The sequence below is a fragment of the Hyperoodon ampullatus genome, assembly GCF_949752795.1.
Source record: "Hyperoodon ampullatus genome assembly, chromosome: 11".
In the NCBI taxonomy this organism is placed as follows: Eukaryota; Metazoa; Chordata; class Mammalia; order Artiodactyla; family Ziphiidae; genus Hyperoodon; species Hyperoodon ampullatus.
This window is the reverse complement of record NC_136924.1, coordinates 24,921,230-24,947,818: the sequence shown is the minus strand read 5'-3', so window position 1 is coordinate 24,947,818 and position 26,589 is coordinate 24,921,230. Positions and strand designations below refer to the sequence as shown.

At 36.5% G+C, this 26,589-nt stretch overlaps 1 protein-coding gene across 1 annotated transcript in view; it reads left to right on the top strand.

Moving 5' to 3' along the window:
* The window catches only part of SLC5A8 (solute carrier family 5 member 8), a gene marked incomplete at its 5' end in the record, with an annotated part of 61,479 nt that overhangs the window by 19,397 nt on the left and 15,493 nt on the right, over window positions 1-26,589 (top strand). Inside the window, 5 exons of the mRNA XM_079714214.1 lie at window positions 1,410-1,550; window positions 4,566-4,695; window positions 8,763-8,851; window positions 9,330-9,442; window positions 23,427-23,494. Coding sequence (XP_079570340.1) covers window positions 1,410-1,550; window positions 4,566-4,695; window positions 8,763-8,851; window positions 9,330-9,442; window positions 23,427-23,494 — 541 coding nt within the window. The remainder of the gene's footprint in view (window positions 1-1,409; window positions 1,551-4,565; window positions 4,696-8,762; window positions 8,852-9,329; window positions 9,443-23,426; window positions 23,495-26,589) is intronic.

The window sequence follows — 26,589 nt, the reverse complement described above, 5'->3', positions numbered from 1 at the left end:
GACGTGGATTACTCCCAAATCTCTTCCTAGTCAGCTAGGTTGAGGGGAAAGGGTGTGGAGTCAATCATTTTTCTGCAAAATAACTGTCACTTTATACAAAGAGTACATACATTGCTGCATTGAAATGATAACTTATACATCAGTAAGAGATTCTAAAATGTAAAAGATTAGACATTTTTATGACTGTTACAAGGTTGCCAGCAATTAAGAAATAATGAAAAGCCTTATTGTATATCCCTTGTTATTCAAATATGTTTTGAGAATATGGTGGGCAATAGATCTGCTCTTGTTTTGATAAATGAAGGGAAGGATTTTGTGTTGGTATTTTCTGTATGGTCTGTAGTTGACATATGTATTCTGTATTGCCAAAACCACTGAATTGGATGTTTTAAATCTTGTCTTACTTCCTTCAAGTAACTCACTGAACCCTTTGGTTCTTGACTTTTATTAGCTAGTATAGTAGCTACTTTCTCTATGGGAGAAAGGGCCAACACCCTTAAAACTCTTAGACTTTGATATTAAGTGTTAGAGAATGGAATAGAGGCTCTTATCTTTCCATAAGAATGCTGGAAAAATGCATAAAAATGTAGCACTTTACTCAACTGATCTCAAATATAAGCTTTGAAGTGGAATTGCAGAATTTCATAATTTTCAGAGAGTTTCCATTGAAACTAATTCTGCAGAAAATTTTCAAGCTTATATTGTGTATGAGAGATGAACAGACTCATTCCTTCCAAGGTGATACGTTAAGAAGGATTAAAAGATGTGTTGAATGTGGAAGTTGAGCTTTCTTTGTAGCAATGTTTTGTAAATGTCATAATGACTTTGAACTATGAGTACTTAGTTTGTGCCCATAGCATTTTAAGAACAGATTATAATGACATGAAAACCATTAAACTGCATTAATTGAATTCTTAAGCTTGAATATAAAGTAGAACTATGACTATACATGTGCTAGGAGAGGAATTACACACACAAAATGTGTCAATATTGTGTTCATTTCAGTACAATTTCTATTGCTGCAGTGTACCTAGGAATCTCTTTCTCTCTCTCTTTTTTCAGCTTCATGCTCCTCTCTGATTACAGCATGGCAAACTTGTTTAAATAATTTCCTATGGCCATGGGAGAACAATTTCTGTAAATGCTCAGAATGATTGGAAAATTCATTTTTTCCCCCAGTCCCATCCAGAATTTCCAAATCTCTGAAAGTATCCATTTTTATTTCATTGAACTTAAGAATATTTCTACCTTTTATATTACTTAATCGGTACATATTTATGTATGTATATTTATAAATATTTATTTATATTTATGTAGGTATACATTGCTTGTTTCCAAAATTACTCTAGGAAGATTTCTGTAGTGTTTGGCTGAGACTTCAAATTTGTTTTCTGTTTGTTTTCATTTAGTTTTAATCCTAACCCTTTGCAAAGACACACATTCTGGACGATTGTTATAGGAGGGACCTTCACATGGACCAGCATCTATGGAGTCAACCAATCCCAAGTGCAGAGATATATTTCCTGTAAAAGCAGATTCCAGGCAAAAATGTAAGACAAACTATGGTATATGAATCATCAATAACTATCAGTTGTCTTTATGGAAACTCTTTCAAAAGTCTTTATGGAAAAAGTCTTTATGTCTTTATAGAAACTCTTTCAAAAGACTTAAGCTTTGCTCAAGTTTAAGTCTTTTGTGTCATGAAATTCTAAGAGATAAATGATACACTACAAAAGGATCACATAGAACAAAGTGGCATTGTATGTTTTAAATCAGATATTTAAAAATATTTATATCAATTATTAAGTAAAACAAATCTTATCAAATAAATAGGCATTTATTCTGCATCTGTTTGTATGAGGAACTGTAGAGAATAAAAAATGATAAATATATGGCTCTTGTCATGAAGGAACTTAGCATCAAATTAGGAAAATGTATGCAAGTATGTGAAAAGTAAACTAACACTAGAGGTATAACAGTTCTGTGAAACAGTATAACAATATAGAGGAAATGTTCTAGAGCATTATATTGCCAGATGTGCTGGTGCATTTTATTTTCAGACACAGTCGTGGGTTTATAACCTTGTTCTAATACTTGCTACTTGAGTGATTTGGCGTGAGTTACTTAGACTCTCCGAGCTTCAGTTTCTAAACTTGTAAAATGAGCATAAGATATCACACATCTCGTGGAGGTATTATAAAATACTGGGCTTGGGACACATGTGGTAGGGATCCAGTAAATGTGAATTCCTTTTTCCACGTCAAATCATGGGATGTGAAGGCAGGGGATAAGTGAGAGATTCCTGTCAAGCAGGCAGGTCCTGAAGAATGACCATATGTGGGCAGGTGAAGAAGTGTGGGAGAGCATTCTGAGTAGGCAGAGTGATTTGGGCAAAGCACAGAGGTGGGAAGGACAGCATGGTCAGGGGACTCTCCAGCACATCTTGGCTTCAGCGAAGAGTACGAACAGTATCTGGTTCTTTGTCAGGAGGCCTCAGATAAGCTTGGTGACTAGTGCTCTTCATGCTGATATATCAGGCTATGCATTTAGGGGCTATAAAACTCTAAGTAGCTTCATTAATTGTAACAAGGGGGTTGGAATAGGAGGAGTGGCAGTTCTGTTGCTATTCAAAGGGGAATGTGAGAAATATACGAGGTCACATGTCAATATATGAGAGTAAATTGGTTTAGACATTATCTGTCTTTGGTAAATTCCACAATGAAAAATCTATATGAATATGAGTATAATAACTGGATATGGAATCCCCCAAAAGTGAGCTTAGGAGTTCTGCTACTTTAAGACACTCTAAAGGAATATAATTCATATATCTATTAATCCATGTACGTTAGCACTGATGCCTCTCCCAAAGTAATTGTGCACATGCTCTTCTTTGGGAACACGTTTCTTTGAGAACATGGAACTCAAAAAGCCAATTTTATAACTGAAAGAACAGCATTAGAGCTTTCTTAGTAAGAAACAGTTTCCTTCAGAATAGTCCAATGTGTCTCTTTAACAAGAGCTCAGGGGGACCATTTTCTCCCACTTTTTAACATTGGCTCCATGGGAAGAATGAGTCCCAGCCAAAAAGTCAAGACCTACTGACATTGATTGACTGGGTACAATATCAGATCTACATGAATGGCATTAAAGTAAAATAAAACAATATAATAAAGTGTTAACTCATATATAAGTGAGGTGTGGTGACTGAGAAAGTGTCTGGGTATATTTTCTGATGATTTGGAGATGAGATATAGTTACAGTACTTTTAGACAATAACAAAACATGTGGTGAATGTAGTCAGTCAAGGAAAAAGGCTAGCAATCTGTTGTGGGACCTGCTGCAAGGTAGCTTCTCCTGGAAGCAGACTCTGAGATGGAGGTTAGCATGCCAGAGTCTACTAGGGGATCACCACTGGAACAGAGAAGGAAGGGAAGGAAGAAGGATTGGCCAGAGGGAGAAGTTGGACTGTAATGCGGTCTCAACAGAGGCCTCAAGGGGAGCCCCAGAGCTGGGATGACCCTTCAGACTGTCCCAAGTTGGCCTGAGGGGACTTAGCCTTTAAACCTCTGAATCCAGTTGTCATTTTATGCAGGCTTCTCTGGGGAAGGAGGTACGAGTTGGTGGGTGTGGGGAGACCTCTCTTCAGCCTAGGGCAGCTTATCAGTGTCCACTACAGCACCCCCCGGGGGGGGGGAATGTAAAAATAGCCACCCTAGTGGGAGAAATATTTACTATCAACTGATTATTAAGACATAGCATTCAATGATATTAACACTAATAATAGCAATAACTACCATTTAACAAGTGTTTATTACATGCCGTTGTACTATATGATATATACTATTTTATTTAGTTTCACATATAACTCGGTGAGGTAGGCATTGTTATTTCTAGCTGTAAATGAAGAAACTGAGGATCAGAGAGGTTAAATTACTTGCCCAAGGTCACATATGGTAGGGAGAGCTAAGATTTATGCTCAGGACTGACTCCAGTGCTATTATGTAAACATTTACACTCTACTGGAGCACACACCATTTATTAAAATGCTGGACATTGTTTTGGAAGATACCTGTCCAAGGAATACAGGTTTGCCTTTCCTATTTAATGGATGGAATCACAAACTACATTTAAACAAGCTTGACGAGTTGCTATGTAAAGGCTAACAGTGTTTAGCAGTTTATAATTGCATCACTTTTAAAGGTAAAAGGAGTAATAGTCACTGCCCTGTTGACTATTAAAACCTCTATTTCGTGACAAGACGTCCTGAAGGATGGTAACTAGACACAATTATAAAGCTAATAATGCCCATGGAACTCTGACCAGGAGGATACATTCATTCAATGGCAAAATCCCATCTGTTCCAAGTATTTCCAAATACAGTGTTGACTGACATCATAAACAGAAAGTTAGGCCAGAATAAAATCCGTAGCATTTTCGAGAACCAAAAGAGAATGCACATCTATTGAATATAATCATGAAAGTCTCGTCTATTTATGTAACAATTTTCCTCATCTTTGAGATGGAAATTAAAATTGTCATCTGCTGGTTTGTTTTCACTTCTTTAGGTCTCTCTACATCAATCTTGTGGCACTCTGGTTGATCCTGACCTGCACAGTGCTATGTGGGCTCGCCATGTATTCCAGATACCGTGACTGTGATCCTTGGACAGCCAAGAAAGTGTCTGCACCAGACCAGGTCCAGTACCATGTCTTTCTTACACATGAAAGAATGACATTCAGAAAGCTTATTAGCTGGGAGGAAAGAGTGTTCATGTTCTTGTAAAGTAAGAGAAAATAGGCACAATATAATCATCTTTAGTTTCTATAAAGCATTTGGAAAAAATTTATTTTAGCAGCTATAGCAAAAATGAAGAATGCTACATCCAATAAAAATATTGAAATACCTGGCTAAGTTTCAAGGTAGGTGTTAAATAGAAATAGCTCAAGGCTGGGAGTAGAAATATAAACACAGTTTTAAAAAAAGCCCAAAACTATATACAAACTGTGGTACCGTAGAACATTTTGTGGGTTTAGATTGTTCATTGATAAGCAGTTTACCTTCCAGTTGTTTTTCTTTTTTAATTTATTTGGCTGCGCCAGGTTTTAGTTGCGGCACACGGGATCTTCGTTGCCGCGTGCGGGATCTTTTTTAGTTGCAGTGTGCGGGATCCAGTTCCCTGATCAGGGATCAAACCAGGGCCCCCTGCATTGGGAGCGTGGAGTCTTAACCACTGGACCACCAGGGAAGTCCCATCTTCCAGTTTTTAAATGATAGGGAAATGGATCTAAAAGTGAACATTTATTGAGCACCAGCTATGTGATGAGGTTCTGTGCCAAGAGCTTTGCATGCTTTATTTCTTTCAATTCTCACAACCCTATAATTCTAATTTTATAGACAAGGAAATGAATCTCAGAGAGGTTATATAATTTGCCCAAGTTCACGTAGTTAATGAATAAGAATAGCTGCAAGCACTCATCAAATACCATGGGCCAGGCACGATTATAAGTGCTTTATATAAATTTTAACTTTTAATCCTCACAGAAACAGTGCCGTGATGATCTCCCTTTCAAAAATAAGGAAACTGAGGCACAGAGAACTTAAATAACCAGCTGGTAAACCTGGAGCCAGGATTCAAACCCAGGCAGGCTGCCACCAGTGTCCTAACTTTGAACCTCTATGCCATAGACCATCTTTCAGAAAGTGTAGCTAGAATCCAAACTCAGGACTGCCAGAGTCGATTGTAAATCAAGGGCCCAGGGGACTTATTAGAATGATGACAGGTTGAACTTTATGTTGGTGTAAATGAATAACATACTCCCAGAAAAATACAACTTTGTGGGGTTAGGAAATGAGAGCATCCTTGATCTGTGTATCTCAACCCTATCTTTTTTTTTTTTTTTTTTTTTTTTTTTGCGGTACGCGGGCCTCTCACTGTTGTGGCCTCTCCTGTTGCGGAGCACAGGCTCCGGACGCGCAGGCTCAGCGGCCACGGCTCACAGGCCTAGCCGCTCCGCGGCATGTGGGACCCTCCCAGACCGGGGCACAGACCCGCGTCCGCTGCATCGGCAGGCGGACTCTCAACCACTGCGCCACCGGGGAAGCCCTCAACCCTATCTTAATCTTTGCCCTCCTGTTGATAAACGGATCTTTCTAATTGTTCAGAGAATCCAAGAATCGTATTTACTCTGAAGATGGAGGCACTATTCCATTATATTTTCTCTAGTCAAGAATATTTTGTGATTTTTGTCAATCGTAATTATCTGTGAAGACCATAGGGGCTAAACTTTTTTTCTAATATGGCTTCCTCTTACCCTGGGCCAAAAAAATCCCCAAAAAACCCAAAAAACAACAAAAAAAATTTTTTTAACCTACAACTTCCTAACCTTGAGACCACTTGTCATAAATTGTACACAGGGGGTGTCTTGCATGCGTGCATTTATCATTTAGAGAGCATGTGATAAATTTTTGAAAAAGAGATTTTCTGTGAATGATTCCACTAGTGTGTTGATTATTAACCAGTTAATTCAATTGACATTTTCCTGGGGTTACAATGGAAGTAAGGCAGTCAGTAGAAGATCAGGTCAAAAGCTTAACCCAAGAGAGCAAAGATATGTTTCTGCTACACTCTGCTGTAGCTCACAGTGAGGAAGCCAGATTAGTGCCTAGTTATAGTTTTACTATTTTTCTCTCAATCTTACCTGGTGGATTCTACCTATACCTGAGGGGTCATTCAGAATCTAAAATATAAAGCTGAAGATTTTTGAGAAAGTTGACGATAGGGTAGAGGATTTTGGATCTCGTTTTAATACTAATGATGGAACTTAACTTTGGCTTATGTATAGAATACTTCTTGAAGTTAAACTTGTAAGATGTCTTGGGAAAATGGGTGTTGAACTCAGAGAAGTGTTATTCTCTTTTTCTGAGAATAAAGAATTAATAAGCTTTAGTTGTTAAACGAGATCAAAGAGGCTGATGAGAATGGGCATAGCATCCACTGTGTACTATTGGGAGAAGGAATCAATGATGTTTCAGTGAAATGAGAGGGCATTTTTCTAGAAAATTATCCTCTTAGGACTCTTTTGATTGAAAAACCAGTTTTGCCGAAAGACTGCCACGTAACACCATGCTGAAGGCATACACCTTCCCATCCTTATTTAATATTTATTTTTTTAAAGGTAACTTATCAAAAAGCAAGTATTAGGAAGTTTTTTTTTTAAAGAAGCAAGTTGAGGGATTTTGTGAGGTTACTCTCCACTCATCACTATGTCTCATACAACAGTTGACCCTTGAAAAACATGGGGGTTAGGGGTAGCGACCTTCTGCACAACAGAAACCTATGTATAATTTTTGACTCCCCTAAAACTTAACTACTAATAGCCTACTGTTGACCAGAAGCCTTACTGATAGCATAAACAGCTCATTAACACATATTTTGTATGTTATATGGATTATATACAGTATTCTTACAATAAAGTAAGCCAGAGAAAAGAAAGTGTTATTAAGAAAATTATGAAGACAAGAAGACACGTTTACAGTACTGTACTGATTGATACCATAAGTTTACCTTGTCTGTTTACAAGATGAATCGTCTGTCAGTACCTACATCAATGTTGTCTTATGTGACACAAAACACTGCAGATGTTACACTTTTTACTAGCACAAGATGTCAAAAATGAAAGATAATGTACAAAAGAAATTCATATTCATTTACAGGTATAACAAGTCATGCATTGGTAAAGAAGCAGCAATATGATTGCTTTATTATAGCCTAGTGTAATCGATATGATTGCTTTGTGGTAGCCTCGCCTATAATAATAAATGAATCATTATAAAGTTTGGATGGCATACAGTATTACAGTCATATTGATAATACAGCATTAGAAAGATTGTTTGTTTTTTTTAAATCACCCGTGATCATCGGTTGATGCACAGTTTCTCCAATTATGAGAGAGGCATACTGTGTAGTATAATTATATAAATATAATTATATAAATATAATTCTTTGAAAGCAAAGTTATAAAACAGTAAAAAAAAACCTAACACATTATTTTTATATTAAATGTCACTCACCTCATGCCTATGTAAGGGTAGGCTATCCTTGCATACATACTATGTAATACAAATCATGCATACAATGTTCTATACGTACATTTTTCTGTATTTATTGAAAAAAATCAACATTTAAGTGGACCTACACTGTTCAAACTTGTGTTGTTCAAGGGTCAACTGTATGTGCAACTATAAGTACATTTTCAATCCTGAGCAGTGATTGACGTTCACAAATATAATCTTCAGTCATCAAGTAAAGTTAAATTAAGTGAATTCTTCTTACTTAAGCGCAGAGGTATGTAAAATATTTCCTTTAAATTGATTTTTTATTCCAAAGAATGAGAACAGCTACCTATTACTGAGCCTATTCTGTGTACTATACTAAGAATTTACACAGATTATCTAATTTAACTTTTATAGCAACTCTATGAGGTTAGGATTATTATTCCTATTTTATAGATGGGGAAACTGAGGCTCAGAGAAATTAACTAACAAAAGCCACATCTGTCTGAATCCAGAGCCTGTACCCTTAACTACTGTGCTATTCTTTTCTTTAAGTGTTAGCAGGTAAAGAGTTTAATTTTATATATTTGGACATTTCAGTTATGTGGAATAGCTTCCTCCAGTTCTTGAAGAACACAAGATAAAGGAGGTGTTAATTAATTTCATTTCATAGCAAATAGTACTCAAGAGTAAATTTTGGAATTTTTCAGCTCATGCCTTATTTGGTACTGGACATTCTGCAAGATTATCCTGGACTTCCTGGACTTTTTGTGGCCTCTGCTTACAGTGGAACATTAAGGTATGAACTATGACTCTAATAATACAAGATTTCCCTTTTGGGATCTTTCTTTTGTTATTGGATATTTGGGGGGGATAAAGCTGAATTCTGGACATGAGCACAAATGGCCCCCATATAGGTAAAGTACTCTGTGTCTTCTCTCTGTTGGTCCAACTCTTCTCTCTAGGGGCTGGATATTGTCATCAGTCTCTTTTGTTTTTTAAATTAATTAATTAATTAATTAACTTTTGGCTGTGTTGGGTCTTCGTTGCAGTGCGTGGGCTTCTCATTGTGGTGGCTTCTCCCGTTGCGGAGCACGGGCTCTAGGCACTTGGGCCTAAATCAACTATACTTCAATAAAAAAATTTTTTTTTAAGTAATGTAGTAGAAATCTGGTTATATTTCAGAAGTGACAATATGTTTTCCCTTTTCTTTTACCTTGTTAAAGTATTATTAAAGTTTAAACATTATTCATCAAAATTGTGATTTTCCCTTACAGCACAGTGTCCTCCAGTATTAATGCCTTAGCAGCAGTAACTGTGGAAGACCTAGTAAAACCTCACTTCCGATGTCTCTCAGAAAGATCTCTCTCTCGGATTTCCCAGGGAATGAGTAAGTTTTTGTTTCACAATTCCATTTTAGCTCTGGGAGATGATTTTTAGAAATACCAGAAATTCTTTTCCATGGAAAATATAGAGTAAGTGAGTGTGAGTGTATATACACTCACATGCATGTGACTTAATGCAGTCATGGCCATATTTGCAATCAAGATTTGAGACATACTTCAAACAATTGTCAGGCCACCACAAAAAACAATTGCCAGGGGTGCTATTTGGCTAGCCTTCTTTCCTACCTTCTTCCTATCCCAAATCTATATTAAAATTCTTAGCCATAGTTAAAAATTTAACCCTTTACCATCTGAAACTTAGACCACAGTTTTAAGAAATATTCTTAGTTTGGAACCAAGAGCTGTGCTTTTTCTGTATTACCTAAGAGGGCACTGCCAGTTTAAGATACAGTCTGTGTGTATGGATGGAAGATAAAGGAACAGAGCATTATGATTTTTTACTGGTCTTGATTGTCTGTTCTCTCTGCACATGTAGACTGTCCAGAAGATAATCAATAAAATTGTCCAAGGTATGCTCAACTCCTTCATTTAATATGAATGCTTAAATTCATAGATTATAGGACCTTATTAGGGGTTAAATATCATATTGAATGGAAAGGTCTTTAACCTCAGTTCCCAGATGTCCCAGCTGTAATAGCTGACTCAAAAAAACCTGGCTAGCGTACTTCCTTCTTCATTTTCAAATCTTGGGTATACATATTTTGGGATGAATGACTAACGAACTTATTATTTTAAAAAGAATCTTTGACCTCAATAGCACTAACAGACTGTCAAAGACATAGTAAATAATATTCTGTTTTAAACCATAGTTCTATATATAATTGCCATGAGTGTAGCCTGGAATAAGTACTTAATTTATATTCTTCAGTGTCCCCTAAATTTAACTAGCATTGCATCATTTTATTATGTACCTGATTTTAATCCTGGAGCGTAATTTCAGAATGGTACAATGTTTCCTAAAGCGTATTTAGATGGGTTCATTATGGGATTGTTGAAGCTGTGTGGTTTAGTAGAACGAATAGAAGCTTTTGAAGCTAGACAGACTCCGTCTTGTTTCACCAGTTAACTAGCTGTTAGCCTTGAGCAAACCCATCTGAGCCTCTGTTTCTTTATATGGAAAATGAGAACAAAAAATATTCACTTTGCAGGTACTATGACGTTTAGAGATAATCCATGTAAAACAAGAGCCACTAACTGGTACTCAGGAATGATGTTGATGATGATTAATAGCAAATCAACTCCGCTAGTGTAGATGAGGCTTTCATTCATTTTGAAAGGTTGTATATAGTCATTATCTTGAGGTATATACAGTAAGGACATCATAGAGAAGAACACGGCAAATGACTTGAATGTTTCCGATAACTTTGAGTACAAAAAACCACAATGGTGACCATTCATGAGCTACCAATTAGAGAAGAATTTAGCTAAATATGTTGGAAATACTGTTTATAATAGAGTTTGGAGGTATGAAAAATCATTGCAACAAAAGCACTTTGAAAAAAATTAATGTAAGTTTTTCCATTCAGGTGCAATAAGATTATTTACTCACTACGCTTAACAAAGGTGTGAGTGCTTGTGTTAAGTAAGATAGAAATAACATAAGGAATTCAGTAATTTTTTGATGAACACATTTCTCATTCATTTTATTTTTTGTATTTTGAAGTTTATATGTGGAAAATTATATTAACAGATTTCAGGTGATTTTTGCTGAATGGAAGTCTTTAAAAATAAGAATAGAGGGTAGGTTTAATTAAAAAAAATTTTTCCTATAGTAATTTTGAAAGCAAAATGTATACTTGGAGAAAATCTGGAAAATACTGAAAGCCAAAAGAGAAAAAAAATCCCGTAAGCTGACCACTGATGGTGGCTTCAGAATTTGTATAAAGTTTCAGGAAAATAGTTTCGTAGAAGGAGGAATATAATACTTGTCTTGAAACTGCCTTTCTTTCCTAGATTAACAGGAAAGGTTTGTGGATGTTCATGGAGATTATGAGAAGGTTAAAGGTCCTAAAACACTCTTTGGTGTGGATTGATACTTCCCAAGAGAAATGAACACTTAAATTCGGAAGACTTTCTGAAGTTTATTACTCCCTTCCCCCATCATGTTATACAGAGCAGAGCTGAATTGTGTCCTGTTTCTGGCAAACTGAAAACAGACACCTGAGCCTTCCTTTTTTTTTTTTTTAACATCTTTATGGAGTATAATTGTTTACAATGGTGTGTTAGTTTCTGTTTTATGACAAAGTGAATCAGATATACATATACATATATCCCCACATCCCCTCCCTATTGTGTCTCCCTCCCACACTCCCTATCCCAATCCTCAAGGTGGACACAGAGCACGTAGCTGATCTCCCTGTGCTATGCGGCTGATTCCCACTAGCTACCTATTTTACATTTGGTAGTGTGTATATGTCCATGCCACTCTCTCACTTCATCCCAGCTAACCCTTTCCCATCCCCGTGTCCTCAAGTCCATTCTCTACGTCTGCGTCTTTATTCCTATCCTGCCCCTAGGTTCTTCAGAACCTTTTAATTTTTTTTAGATTCCATATATATGTGTTAGAATATGGTATTTGTTTTTCTCTTTCTGACTTACTTCACTCTGTATGACAGACTCTAGGTCCATCCACCTCACTACAGATAACTCAATTTTGTTTCTTTTTATGGCTGAGTAATAGTCCATTGTCTATATGTGCCACATCTTCTTTATCCATTCATCTGTCGATGGACACTTAGGTTGCTTCCATGTCCTGGCTATTGTAAATAGAGCTGCAATGAACATTATGGTACATGAATCTTTTTGAGTTATGGTTTTCTCAGGATATATGCCCAGTAGGGGGATTGCTGGGTCATATGGTAATTCTATTTTTAGTTTTTTAAGGAACCTCAGTATTGTTCTCCATGGTGGCTGTATCAATTTACATTCCCACCAACAGTGCAAGAGGGTTCCCTTTTCTCCACACCCTCTCAATCATTTGTTCTTTGTATATTTTCTGATGATGGCCATTCTGACTGGTGTGAGGTAATACCTCATTGTAGTTTTGATTTGCATTTCTCTAGTGATTACTGATGTTGAGCAGCCTTTCATGTGTTTGTTGGCAATCTGTATGTCTTCTTTGGAGAAATGTCTATTTAGGTCTTCTGCCCATTTTTGGATTGGGTTGTTTGTTTTTTTGCTATTGAGCTGCATGAGCTGCTTATAAATTTTGGAGATTAATCCTTTGTCAGTTGCTTCATTTGCAAATATTTTCTCCTATTCTGACGGTTGTCTTTTGGTCTTGTTTATGGTTTCCTTTGCTGTGCAAAAGATTTTAAGTCTCATTGGGTCCCATTTGTTTAGTTTTGATTTTATTTCCATTTCTCTAGGAGGTGGGTCAAAAAGGATCTTGCTGTGATTAATGTCATAGAGTGTTCTGCCTATGTTTTCTCTAAGAGTTTTATAGTGTCTGGCCTTACATTTAGGTCTTTAATCCATTTCGAGTTTATTTTTGTGTATGGTGTTAGGAAGTGTTCTAATTTCATTCTTTTACATGTAGCTGTCCAGTTTTCCCAGCACCATTAATTGAAGAGAGGCTGTCTTTTCTCCATTGTATATTCTTGCCTCCTTTATCAAGGATAAGGTGACCATACGTGTGTGGGTTTATCTCTGTGCTTTCTATCCTGTTCCATTGATCTATATTTCTGTTTTTGTGCCAGTACGATACTGTCTTGATTACTGTAGCTTTGTAGTATAGTCTGAAGGCAGGGAGCCTGACTCCTCCAGCTCCGTTTTTCATTCTCAAGATTGCTTTGGCTATTCGGGGTCTTTTGTTTTTCCAAACAAAGTTTGAAATTTTTTGTTCTAGTTCTGTGAAAAATGCCACTGGTAGTTTGATAGGGATCGCATTGAATCTGTAGATTGCTTTGGGTAGTAGAGTCATTTTCACAATGTTGATTCTTCCAAACCAAGGACATGGTATATGTCTCCATCTGTTTATATCATCTTTAATTTCTTTCATCAGTGTCTTATAGTTTTCTGCATATAGGTCTTTTATCTCCTTTGGAAGGTTTATTCCTAGGTATTTTATTCTTTTTGTTGCACTGATAAATGGGAGTGTTTCCTTAATTTCTCTTTCAGATTTTTCATCATTAGTGTATAGGAATGCAAGAGATTTCTGTGCATTAATTTTGTATCCTGATACTTTACCAAATTCATTGATTAGCTCTAGGAGTGTTCTGGTAGCATCTTTAGGATTCTCTGTATAGTATCATGTCATCTGCAAACAGTGACAGTTTTACTTCTTCTTTTCCAATTTGGATTCCTTTTATTTCTTTTTCATCTCTGTTTTCTGTGGCTAAAACTTGCAAAACTATGTTGAATAATAGGGGTGAGAGTGGACAACCTTGTTTTGTTCCTGATCTTAGTGGAAATAGTTTGTTTTTCACCATTGAGTACAATGTTTGCTGTGGGTTTGTCATATATGGCCTTTATTATGTTGAGGTAAGTTCCCTCTGTGCCTACTTTCTGGAGGGTTATATCATAAATGGGTGTTGAATTTGGTCGAAAACTTTTTCTGTATCTATTGAGATGATCATATGGTTTTTATCCTTCACTTTGTTAATATGGTGTATCACATTGATTGATTTGCATATATGGAAGAATCCTTGCATTCCTAGGATAAACCCCACTTGATCATGGTGTGTGATCCTTTTAATGTGCTGTTGGATTCCGTTTCCTAGTATTTTGTTGAGGATTTTTGCATCTATGTTCATCAGTGATATTCGCCTGTAGTTTTCTTTCTTTGTGACATCTTTGTCTGGTTTTGGTGTCAAGATGATGGTGGCCTGCCTAGTAGAATGAGTTTGGGAGTGTTCCTCCCTCTGCTATATTTTGGAAGAGTTTGAGAAGGATAGGTGTTAGCTCTTCTCTAAACGTTTGATAGAATTCACCTGTGAAGCCATTTGGTCCTGGGCTTTTGTTTGTTGGAAGATTTTTCATCACAGTTTCAATTTCAGTGCTTGTGAATGGTCTGTTTATATTTTCTATTTCTTCCTGGTTCAGTCTCGGAAGGTTGTGCTTTTCTAAGAATTTGTCCCTTTCTTCCAGGTGGTCCATTTTATTGGCATAGAGTTGCTTGTAGTAATCTCTCACGATCCTTTGTATTCTGCAGTGTCAGTCGTTACTTCCCCTTTTTCATTTCTAATTCTGTTGATTTGAGCCTTCTCCCTTTTTTTCTTGATTACTCTGGCTAATGGTTGTTCAATTTTGTTTATCTTCTCAAACAGCCAGCTTTTAGTATTATTGTTCTTTGCTATTGTTTTCTTTGTTTCTGTATCATTTATTTCTGCTGTGATCTTTATAATTTCTTTCCTTCTACTAACTTTGGGTTTTGTTTGTTCTTCTTTCTCTAGTTCCTTTAGGTGTAAGGTTAGATTGTTTATTTGAGATTTTTTTCTTATTGCTTGAGGTAGGATTGTATTGCTATGAACTTCCTTCTTAAAACTGCTTTTGCTGCATCCCATAGGTTTTGGGTCATCGTGTTTTCATTGTCATTTCTTTCTAGGTATTTTTTGATTTCCTCTTTGATTTCTTCAGTCATATCTTGGTTATTGAGTAGTGTATTGTTTAGCCTCCATGTGTTTGTATTTTTTACAGATTTTTTCCTGTAATTGACACCTAATCTCATAGCGTTGTGGTCGGAAAAGATACTTGATATGATTTCAATTTTCTTAAATTTACCAAGGCTTGATTTGTGACCCAAGATATGATCCATCCTGGAGAATGTTCCATGAGCTCTTGAGAAGAAAGTGTATTCTGTTGTTTTTGGATGGAATGTCCTATAAATATCAATTAAGTCCATCTTGTTTAATGTATCATTTAACACTTGTGTTTCCTTATTTATTTTCATTTTGGATGATCTGTCCATTGATGAAAGCATGGTGTTAAAGTCCCCTACTATTATTGTGTTACTGTCGATTTCCCCTTTTATGGCTGTTAGCATTCACCTTATGGATTGAGGTGCTCCTATGTTGGGTGCATAAGTATTTACAATTGTTATATCTTCTTCTTTGATGGATCCCTTGATCATTATGTAGTGTCCTTCTTTCTCTCTTCTAATAGTCTTTATTTTAAAGTCTATTTTGTCTGATATGAGAATTGCTGCTCCAGCTTACTTTTGATTTCCATTTGCATGGAATATCTCTTTCCATCCCCTCACTTTCAGTCTGTATGTGTCCCTAACTCTGAAGTGGATCTGTTGTGGACAGCATATATACGGGTCTTGTTTTTCTGTCAATTCAGCCAGTCTATGTCTTTTGGTTGGAGCATTTAATCCATTTACATTTAAGGTAATTATCGAGACGTGGACCTGTCCACGAGAAAGACAAGATCGAGCCTCATGCACCAGAACATAGGCACTAGTCCCTTACACCAGGAAGCCTACACAACCCACTGAAACAACCTTAGCCACCGGGGACAGACACCAAAAACAACGGGAACTACGAACCTGCAGCCTGCAAAACGGAGACCCCAAACACAGTAAGATAAGCAAAATGAGAAGACAGAAAAACACACAGCAGGTGAAGGAGCAAGATAAAAACCCACCAGACTTAACAAATGAAGAGGAAATAGGCAGTCTACCTGAAAAAGAATTCAGAATAATGATAGTAAAGATGATCCAAAATCTTGAAATAGAATAGACAAAATGCAAGAAACAGTTAACTAGGACCTAGAAGAACTAAAGATGAATCAAGCAATGATTAAAAACACAATAAATGAAATGAAAAATACTCTAGATGGGATGAATAGCAGAATAACTGAGGCAGAAGAACGGATAAGTGACGTGGAAGATAAAATAGTGGAAATAACTGCTGCAGAGCAGAATAAAGAAAAAAGAATGAAAAGAACTGAGGACAGTCTCAGAGACCTCTGGGACAACATTAAATGCACCAACATTCGAATTATAGGGGTTCCAGAAGAAGAAGAGAAAAAGAAAGGGACTGAGAAAATATTTGAAGAGGTTATAGTTGAAAACTTCCCTAATATGAGAAAGGAAATAGTTAATCAAGTCCAGGAGGCACAGAGAGTCCCATACAGAATAAATCCAAGGAGAAATATGCCAAGACACATATTAATCAAACTGTCAAAAATTAAACACAAAGACAACATATTAAAAGCAGCAAGGGAAAAACAACAAATAACACATAAGGGAATCCCCATCAGGTTAACAGCTAATCTCTCAGCAGAAACTCTACAAGCCAGAAAGGAGTGACAGGACATATTTAAAGTGATGAAGGAGAAAAACCTGCAACCAAAATTACTCTACCCAGCAAGGATCTCATTCAGATTTGATGGAGAAATTAAAATCTTTACAGACAAGCAAAAGCTGAGAGAGTTCAGCACCACCAAACCAGCTTTACAACAAATACTAAAGGAACTTCTCTAGGCAAGAAACACAACAGAAGGAAAATACCTACAATAACGAACCCAAAACAATTAAGGAAATGAAATAGGAACATACATATTGATAATTACCTTAAATGTAGATGGACTAAATGCTCCCACCAAAAGACACAGATTGGCTGAATGGATACAAAAACAAGACCCATATATATGTTGTCTACAAGAGACCCACTTCAGACATAGAGACACATACAAACAAAGTAAGGGGATGGAAGAAGATATGCCATGCAAATGGAAACCAAAAGAAAGCTGGAATAGCAATTCTCATATCAGACAAACTAGACTTTAAAATAAAGACTATTACAAGAGATAAAGAAGGACACTACATAATGATCAAGGGATCGATCCAAGAAGAAGATATAACAATTGTAAATATTTATGCACCCAACATAGGAGGACCTCAATACATAAGGCAAATACTAACAGCCGTAAAAGGGGAAATCAACAGTAACACACTCATAGTAGGGGACTTCAACACCACACTTTCACCAATGGACAGATCATCCAAAATGAAAATAAATACGGAAACACAAGCTTTAAATGATACATTAAACAAGATGAACTTAATTGATATTTATAGGACATTCCATCCAAAAACAACAGAATACACATTTTTCTCAAGTGCTCATGGAACATTCTCCAGGATAGATCATATCTTGGGTTACAAATCAAGCCTTGGTAAATTTTAGAAAATTGAAATTGTGTCAAGTATCTTTTCCGACCACAATGCTATGAGACTAGACATCAATTACAGGAAAAGATCTGTAGAAAATAGAAACACATGGAGGCTAAACAATACACTACTCAATAACGAAGTGATCACTGAAGAAATCCAAGAGGAAATTAAAAAATACCTAGAAACAAATGACAATGGAGACACGACGACCCAAAACCTATGGGACGCAGCAAAAGCAGTTCTAAGGGGGAAGTTTATAGCAATACAATCTCACCTTAAGAAACAGGAAACATCTCGAGTAAACAACCTGACCCTGCACCTAAAGCAATTAGAGAAAGAAGAACAAAAATCCCCCAGAGTTAGCCGAAGGAAAGAAATCATAAAGATCAGATCAGAAATAAATGAAAAAGAAATGAGGGAAACGATAGCAAAGATCAACAAAACTAAAAGCTGGTTCTTTGAGAAGATAAACAAAATTGATAAACCATTAGCCAGACTCATCAAGAAAAAAAGCGAGAAGACTCAAATCAATAGAATTAGAAATGAAAAAGGAGAAGTAACAACTTACATTGCAGAAATAGAAAAGATCATGAGAGATTACTACAAGGAACTCTATGCCAATAAAATGGACAACCTGGAAGAAATGGAAAAATTCTTAGAAATGCACAACCTGCCAAGACTGAATCTGGAAGAAATAGAAAATATGAATAGACCAATCACAAGCACTGAAGTTGAAACTGTGATTAAAAATCTTGCAACAGGGGCTTCCCTGGTGGCGCAGTGGTTGAGAGTCTGCCTGCCGATGCAGGGGACACGGGTTCGTGCTCCGGTCCGGGAGGATCCCACATGCCGCAGAGCAGCTGGGTCTGTGAGCCATGGCCGCTGGGCCTGCGCGTCCGGAGCCTGTGCTCCACAACGGGAGAGGCCACAACAGTGAGAGGCCCGCGTACAGCAAAAAACAAAAAAACAAAAACAAAAACAAAACAAACAAACAAAAATCTTGCAAGAAACAAAAGCCCAGGACCAGATGTCTTCACAGGCGAATTCTATCAAACATTTAGAGAAGAGCTAACACCTATCCTTCTCAAACTCTTCCAAAATATAGCAGAGGGAGGAACACTCCCAAACTCATTCTATTAGGCCACCATCACCTTGATACCAAAACTAGGCAAGGATGTCACAAAGAAAGAAAACTACAGGCCAGTATCACTGACGAACATAGATGCAAAAATCCTCAACAAAATACTAGCAAACAGAATCCAACAGCACATTAAAAGGATCATACACCATGATCCAGTGGGGTTTATTCCAGGAATGCAAGGATTCTTCAATATACAATCAACGTGATACACCATATTAACAAACTGAAGGAGAAAAACCATATGATCATCTCAATAGATGCAGAGAAAGCTTTCGACAAAATTCAACACCCATTTATGATAAAAACCCTGCAGAAAGTAGGCATAGAGGGAACTTTCCTCAACATAATAAAGGCCATATATGACAAACCCGCAGCCAACATCATCCTCAATGGTGAAAAACTGAAACCATTTCCACTAAGATCAGGAACAAGACAAGGCTGCCCACTCTCACCACTCTTATTCAACATAGTTTTGGAAGTTTTAGCCACAGCAATCAGAGAAGAAAAAGAAATAAAAGGAATCCAAATCGGAAAAGAAGAAGTAAAGCTGTCACTGTTTGCAGATGACATGAGACTATACATAGAGAATCCTAAAGATGCTACCAGAAAACTACTAGAGCTAATCAATGAATTTGGTAAAGTAGCAGGATACAAACATAATGCACAGAAATCTCTGGCATTCTTGTACACTAATGATGAAAAATCTGAAAGTGAAATCAAGAAAACACTCCCATTTACCATTGCAACAAAAAGAATAAAATATCTAGGAATAAACCTAAGGAGACAAAAGACCTGTATGCAGAAAATTATAAGATACTGATGAAAGAAATTAAAGATGATACAAATAGATGGAGAGATATACCATATTCCTGGATTGGAAGAATCAATATTGTGAAAATGACTCTACTACCCAAAGCAATCTACAGATTCAATGCAATCCCTATCAAACTACCAGTGGCATTTTTCACAGAACTAGAACAAAAAATTTCAAACTTTGTTTGGAAAAACAAAAGACCCCGAATAGCCAAAGCAATGTTGAGAACGAAAAACAGAGCTGGAGGAGTCAGGCTCCCTGCCTTCAGACTATACTACAAATCTACAGTAATCAAGACAGTGTGGTACTGGCACAAAAACAGAAATATAGATCAGTGGAACAGGATAGAAAGCCCAGAGATAAACCCACGCACATGTGGTCAACTTATCTTTGATAAAGGAGGCAGGAATGTACAGTGGAGAAAGGACAGCCTCTTCAATAAGTGGTGCTGGGAAAATTGGACAGGGACATGTAAAGGTATGAGATTAGATCACTCCCTAACACCATACACAAAAATAAGCTCAAAATGGATTAAAGACCTAAATGTAAGACCAGAAACTATCAAACTCTTAGAGGAAAACATAGGCAGAACACTCTATGACATAAATCACAGCAAGATCCTTTTGGACCCACCTCCTAGAGAAATGGAAATAAAAACAAAAATAAACAAATGGGACCTAGTAAAACTTCAAAGCTTTTGCACAACAAAGGAAACCATAAACAAGACCAAAAGACAACCCTCAGAATTGGAGAAAATATTTGCAAGTGAAACAACTGACAAAGGATTAATCTCCAAAATTTACAAGCAGCTCATGCAGCTCAGTAGCAGAAAAACAAACAACCCAATCCAAAAATGGGCAGAAGACCTAAACAGACATTTCTCCAAAGAAGATATACGGACTGCCAACAAACACATGAAAGAATGCTCAACATCATTAATCATTAGAGAAATGCAAATCAAAACTACAATGAGATATCATCTCACACCAGTCAGAATGGCCATCATCAAAAAATCTAGAAACAAATGCTGGAGAGGGTGTGGAGAAAAGGGAACACTCTTGCACTTCTGGTGGGAATGTGAATTGGTACAGCCTCTATGGAGAACAGTATGGAGTTTCCTTAAAAAACTACAAATATAACTACCATATGACCCAGCAATCCCACTCCTATGCATATACCCTGAGAAAACCATAATTCAGAAAGAGACATGTACCAAAATGTTCATTGCAGCTCTATTCACAATAGCCCGGAGATGGAAACAACCTAAGTGTCCATCATCAGATGAATGGATAAAGAAGATGTGGCACATATATACAATGGAACATTACTCAGCCATAAAAAGAAATGAAATTGAGCTATTTGTAATGAGGTGGATAGACCTAGAGTCTGTCATACAGAGTGAAGTAAGTCAGAAAGAGAAAGACAAATACCGTATGCTAACACATATATATGGAATTTAAGAAAAAAAAAGTCATGAAGAACCTAGGGGTAAAATAGGAATAAAGACACAGACCTACTTGAGAATGGGCTTGAGGATATGGGGAGGGGGAAGTGTAAGCTGTGACAAAGCGAGAGAGAGGCATGGACATATATACATTACCAAACGTAAGGTAGATAGCTAGTGGGAAGCAGCCGCATAGCACAGGGAGATCAGCTCGGTGCTTTGTGACCGCCTGGAGGGGTGGGATATGGAGGGTGGGAGGGAGGGAGATGCAAGAGGGAAGGGATATGGGAACAGATGTATATGTGTGACTGATACACTTTGTTATAAAGCAGAAACTAATAAAAAAAAAAAAGACCCGGTGCAGCCAAATAAATAAATAAATATTTTAAAAAATGTAATTATCGGTACGTATGTTCCTATTACCATTTTCTTAATTGTTTTGGGTTTGTTATTGTAGGTCTTTTCCTTCTCTTGTGTTTTCTGCCTAGAGAAGTTCCTTTAGCATTTGTTGTGAAGTTGGTTTGGTGGTGCTGAATTCTCTTAGCTTTTGCTTGGCTATAAAGATTTTAATTTCTCTGACAAATCTGAATGAGATCCTTGCTGTGTAGGGTAATCTTGGTTGTAGGTTTTTCCTTTTATCACTTTAAATATGTCCTGCCACTCCCTTCTGGCTTGCAGAGTTTCTGCTGAAAGATCAGCTGTTAACCTTATGGGGATTCCCTTGTATGTTATTTGTTGCTTTTCCCTTGCTGCTTTTAATATGTTGTCTTTGTGTTTAATTTTTGACAGTTTGATTAATATGTGTCTTGGCATATTTCTCCTTGGATTTTTCCTATATGGGATTCTCTGCGCTTCCTGGACTTGATTGACTATTTCCTTTCCCATATTAAGGAAGTTTTCATCTATAATCTCTTCAAATATTTTCTCAGTTTCTTTTTTTTTTCTCTTCTTCTTCAGGGACCCCTATATTTCGAATGTTGGTGTGCTTAATGTTGTCCCAGAGGTCTCTCAGATTTTCCTCAATTCTTTTCATTCTTTTTACTTTTTTCTGCTCTGTGATAGTTATTTCTACTATTTTATCTTCCAGGTCACTTTTCCATTTTTCTGCTTCAGTTATTCTTCTATTGATTCCTTCTAGAGAATTTTTAATTTCATTTATTGTGGTGTTCCTCTTTGTTTGCTCTTTAGTTCTCCTAGGTCCTTGTTAAACGTCCCTTGTATTTTCTCCATTCTATTTCCAAGATTTTAGACCATCTTTACTATCATTACTCTGAATTCTTTTTCAGGTACACTGCCTATTTCCTGTTCATTTGTTTGACTGGTGGGTTTTTACCTTGCTTCTTCATCTGCTGCGTATTTCTCTGTCTTCTCATTTTGCTTAACTTACTGTGTTTGCAGTCTCCTTTTCGCAGGCTGCAGGTTTTTAGTTCCTGTTTTTTTTTTGGTGTCTGCCTCCAGTGGGTAAGATTGATTCAGTGGGTTGTGTAGGCTTCCTGGTGGAGGGAACTGGTGCCTGTGTTCTGGTGGATGAGGCTGGATCTTGTCTTTCTGGCAGGCAGGACCACGTCGGTGGTGTGTTTTGGTGTGTCTGTGAACTTATTATGATTTTAGGCAGCCTCTCTGCTAATGGGTGGGGTTGTGTTCCTTTCTTGCTAGTTGTTTGTCATTGGGTGTCCAGCCCTGGAGCTTGCTGGTTGTTGAGTGGAGCTGGATCTTAGCATTGAGCCGGAGATCTCTGAGAGAGCTCTGGCCAATTGATATTAAGTGGGGCCAGGAGGTGTATGGTGGACCAATGTCCTGTACTCAGCCCTCCCACCTCAGAGGCTCAGACCTGACAGCCGGCCAGAGCACCACCCTGTCAGACACATGGCTCTGAGAAGCAGTGGCATGCTGGCATGCAATCTGGGAAGGATGTAGGACATAATTAGAACCAGTGATGTTCTAAGCCAGGCCAGAGGTTGGAAGACTTTTTTAGATTGCTGGATTGTTGTAAAAGGATATAACTCAAAAACAGCCAGATGGAAGAGATGAATTTGGCAAGATATGGAAAAAGGCATGGAGCATCCATGCCCTCGCTGAGCATGCCACGTGTTCGCCAACCCAGAAGCTCCCTGAGCCTTCCTTTACCAACAAATGTTTATGGAGGATTACATTAATAACACAATAGTTATTAGGTTTTAAATCCCTATAGTTAATCTTAGGGAATCTTTACCAATATAACCTAATGTAATTAATCCTGGGCCACAATACCAGTGTTTTCTTTCCTCTTTGCACACTGCTGATCCTGTAGAACAACACCCCTTTCCTTTTTTAGCTGTCTCTGAGGTAGGTGGCCATTCTTTATTATAGTCATATTATGTACTTTGAATCAAGGTGTGGTAGCTTATTCTATTGAGAATCCTAATCCTCTGAGTCTGGATTTTACAATGGCTTTTACATCATCCATCTAGGTGTGCTGTTTGGAGCTTTGTGTATTGGAATGGCTGCGCTGGCATCACTAATGGGAGGTTTGTTGCAGGTAAGAGCTAATCCTGGAAGGTTTGAGTCATAATCACTAAATTCTTCTTCTTTTCCGTTTTTTTTTTTTAAGTGTTGATGTGACCATCCTTACAGACTTTTCTCTCTATATGTCTACACATAGACATACCAAGGAACATAGATGACTAAATTCTTAAAAAAATTTTTTAAATTAATCTTTCCATTTTGAGATCATTATAGATTTACATGCAATACTAAGAAATAATACAGAGAGACCCCATATACCCTTTACCCAGTTCCCTCAATGGTATGAGACCTAGGTTGATGTTCTTTTTTTCCCTTTTCCCTGTGGATGTCCTGTTGCTCTAACACCACGTGTTGTGAAAGCTGTCTTTCTTCCATTGAATTGCCTTTGCACCTATGTGAAAAATCAGTGGGGCATATTTGTGTGGGTCTATTTGTGGTTTCTTTGTTTTATTCCATTGGTCTATGTGTCTATCCATCTGCCAAGATCATACAGTCTTGATTACTATAGCTTTGTAATAAGTCTTGAATTCAGAAGTACTGATTCCTCCCACTTTATTCTTATTTTTCAAAATTCTTTTAACTGTTCTAGTTCCTTTGCCTTCCTATATAAAGTTTAGAATAATCTTCTCTATATCTGAAAAAAAAATCTTGCTTAGTTTTTGATAGGATTGCCTTAAACCTGTAAAACAATTTGGGAAGAACTGACATTTTTACTGTGTCGAATCTTTTAATCCATGAACGTAGTGTACCTCTTCATTTATTTAGATTTTCTATGATTTTTTTCCACCACTACTGTGTAATTTTCATATACAAGTCATGTTTATATTTAGTTAGATTTACACCTAAGTATTTCATTTTTTTGAGTGATTGTACACGGTATTGTATTCTTAATGTTGGTGTCCATGTGTTTGTTAATATATAAAGATAAGTTGATTTTTGTATATTTGTTTGTATCCTGTGACCTTGCTGAACTTATTAGTTCCTGGGATTTTCTACAGATAAAATTATATCATCTTCAAATTGGGATAGTTTTATATCTTCTTTTCCAATCTGTATATGTACCTTTAATTTCCTTATTGCCCTGGGTTGAACTTCCACATTATGTTGAATAAGAGTGGTGAAAGTGGACATCATTGCCTTGTTCTCCAATCTGAATGAGAAAAGCATTCAGTGGTTCATTCTTGAATACATTAGCTGTAGGATTTTTGTACATGCCCTTTACCAAATTAAGGAAATTCCCCTCTATTCCTATTTTTCTGAGAGTTTTCATCATGGATGAGTGTTGAATTTTGTCAAATGGCTTTTCTGCAGCATTCGATATGACAATATGATTTTCTTCTTTAGCCCTTTAACATGGTGTATTATGCTGATTGATTTTCAGATTGTAAGCTGGCCTTGCATTCCTGGAATAATCTTCTCTTGGTCATGGTGTCTAGTTATTTTTATATATTGCTGAACTCTATTTGCTGATATTATGCTAAGAATTTTTGCATCTATATTCATGAGAGATGCTGATCTGTGGTAATATTTTTCTGTAATGCCTTTTCTTGGTTTTGGTGTTAGGGTCATACCAGCTTCATAAAATAAATTGGGAAGAATTCTCTCCTATTTTCTGGAAGAGATTGTGTAAAATTGGTGTTAATTCTTCTTTAAGTGTTTGGTAGAATACTCTAGTGAAACCATCTGGGCTTGGGGATTTCTTTTTTGGGAGTTTAAAAATTATGAATTCAGTTTCCTTAATAGTTATAGCTGTTCAAATTATCTGCTTCATAGTGGATGAATTATGGTAGTTTGTGTTTTCGAGGAATTGCTCCATTTCATCTAAGTTGTCAAATTTAGGTGTGTGGAATTATTCATAGTATCCCCTTATTATACTTTTGATGTCTGCAGGGTTTTTAGTGATATCTCCTGTTTTATTCATAATATTGGTAATTTTATCTTTTATCTCTTTTTTTAGTCTTGCTAGAGATTTGTCAATTTTATTGATATTTTGAAAGAATTAGCTTCTTGTTTCATTGATTTTCTGTATCATTTTTTGGTTTTAAATCATTGCTTTTTAAAATTATCTTCATTATTTTCTTCCTTCTGCTTGCTTTGGGTTTATTTTGCTCTTCTTGAAGTGTGACACTAGATTACTGATTTTAGACTTTCTTGTAATATGTGCACTAATTGCTAAAAATCTCCCTCTCAGCACTTTTAGCTATGTCCCATAACTTTTCATATTTTGTATTGGAGTTTTAAAATTTCCTTTGATATGTCCTTTTGACCCGTAGATTATTTAAAAGTATGTTACTTAGTTTCTAATTGTTTGGAGATTTTCCTGTTATCTTTCTGCTATTGATTTCTAATTTCAATTAGAAATTCATTCCAATGTGGTCAGAGAACACATTCTGTATGATTTTAATTCTTTTAAATTTGTTGAGGTCTGTTTTATGGCCCAGAATATAGAATTTTGGTATCTGTTACATGGGCACCTGAAAAGAATGTGCACTCTGCTGTTGTTAAGCATAGTGTTTTACAGGTGTCAGTTAGATCCTGCTCATTGATGGTGCTGAGTTCTTCTGTATCCTTCTGATTTTACGCTTATTTGTTTTTATCAATTGTTGACAGAAGTGGTGAATTCTCAACCTAAAGTGTGTAGTTGTCTCTTTTCCTTTTAGTTCTATTAGTTTTTGTTTGTATTTTGCAGTTCTCTTGTTTGGTGCGTATACATTTAGGATTTCTATGGCTTCTTGGTGAATTAGTCCTCTTATCATTATATAATGTTCCTCTCTGATAATTTTCTTTGTCTGAAAACTACTTTATCTGATATTAAATAGTTACTACTGCTTTCCTTTGATTAATGTTTGCATGATATCCTTTCACTTTGAACTTGCCTATATCATTATATCTTAAGTGAGTTTTTTGTAGACAGCATATAGTTGGGTTATGTTTTCAAATTCATCCTGCCAATCTCTGTCTTTTTATTGGGGTATTTAGACTTTTAAATTTTAGTATAATTATTGGAATATTAGGGCTTAAGTCTGCTGTTTTTTGTTATGTTTGTTCTTTCTGTTTTCATTTTTTTAAGTGGGATACTTAAACATTTTTTAGAATCCCATTTTGATC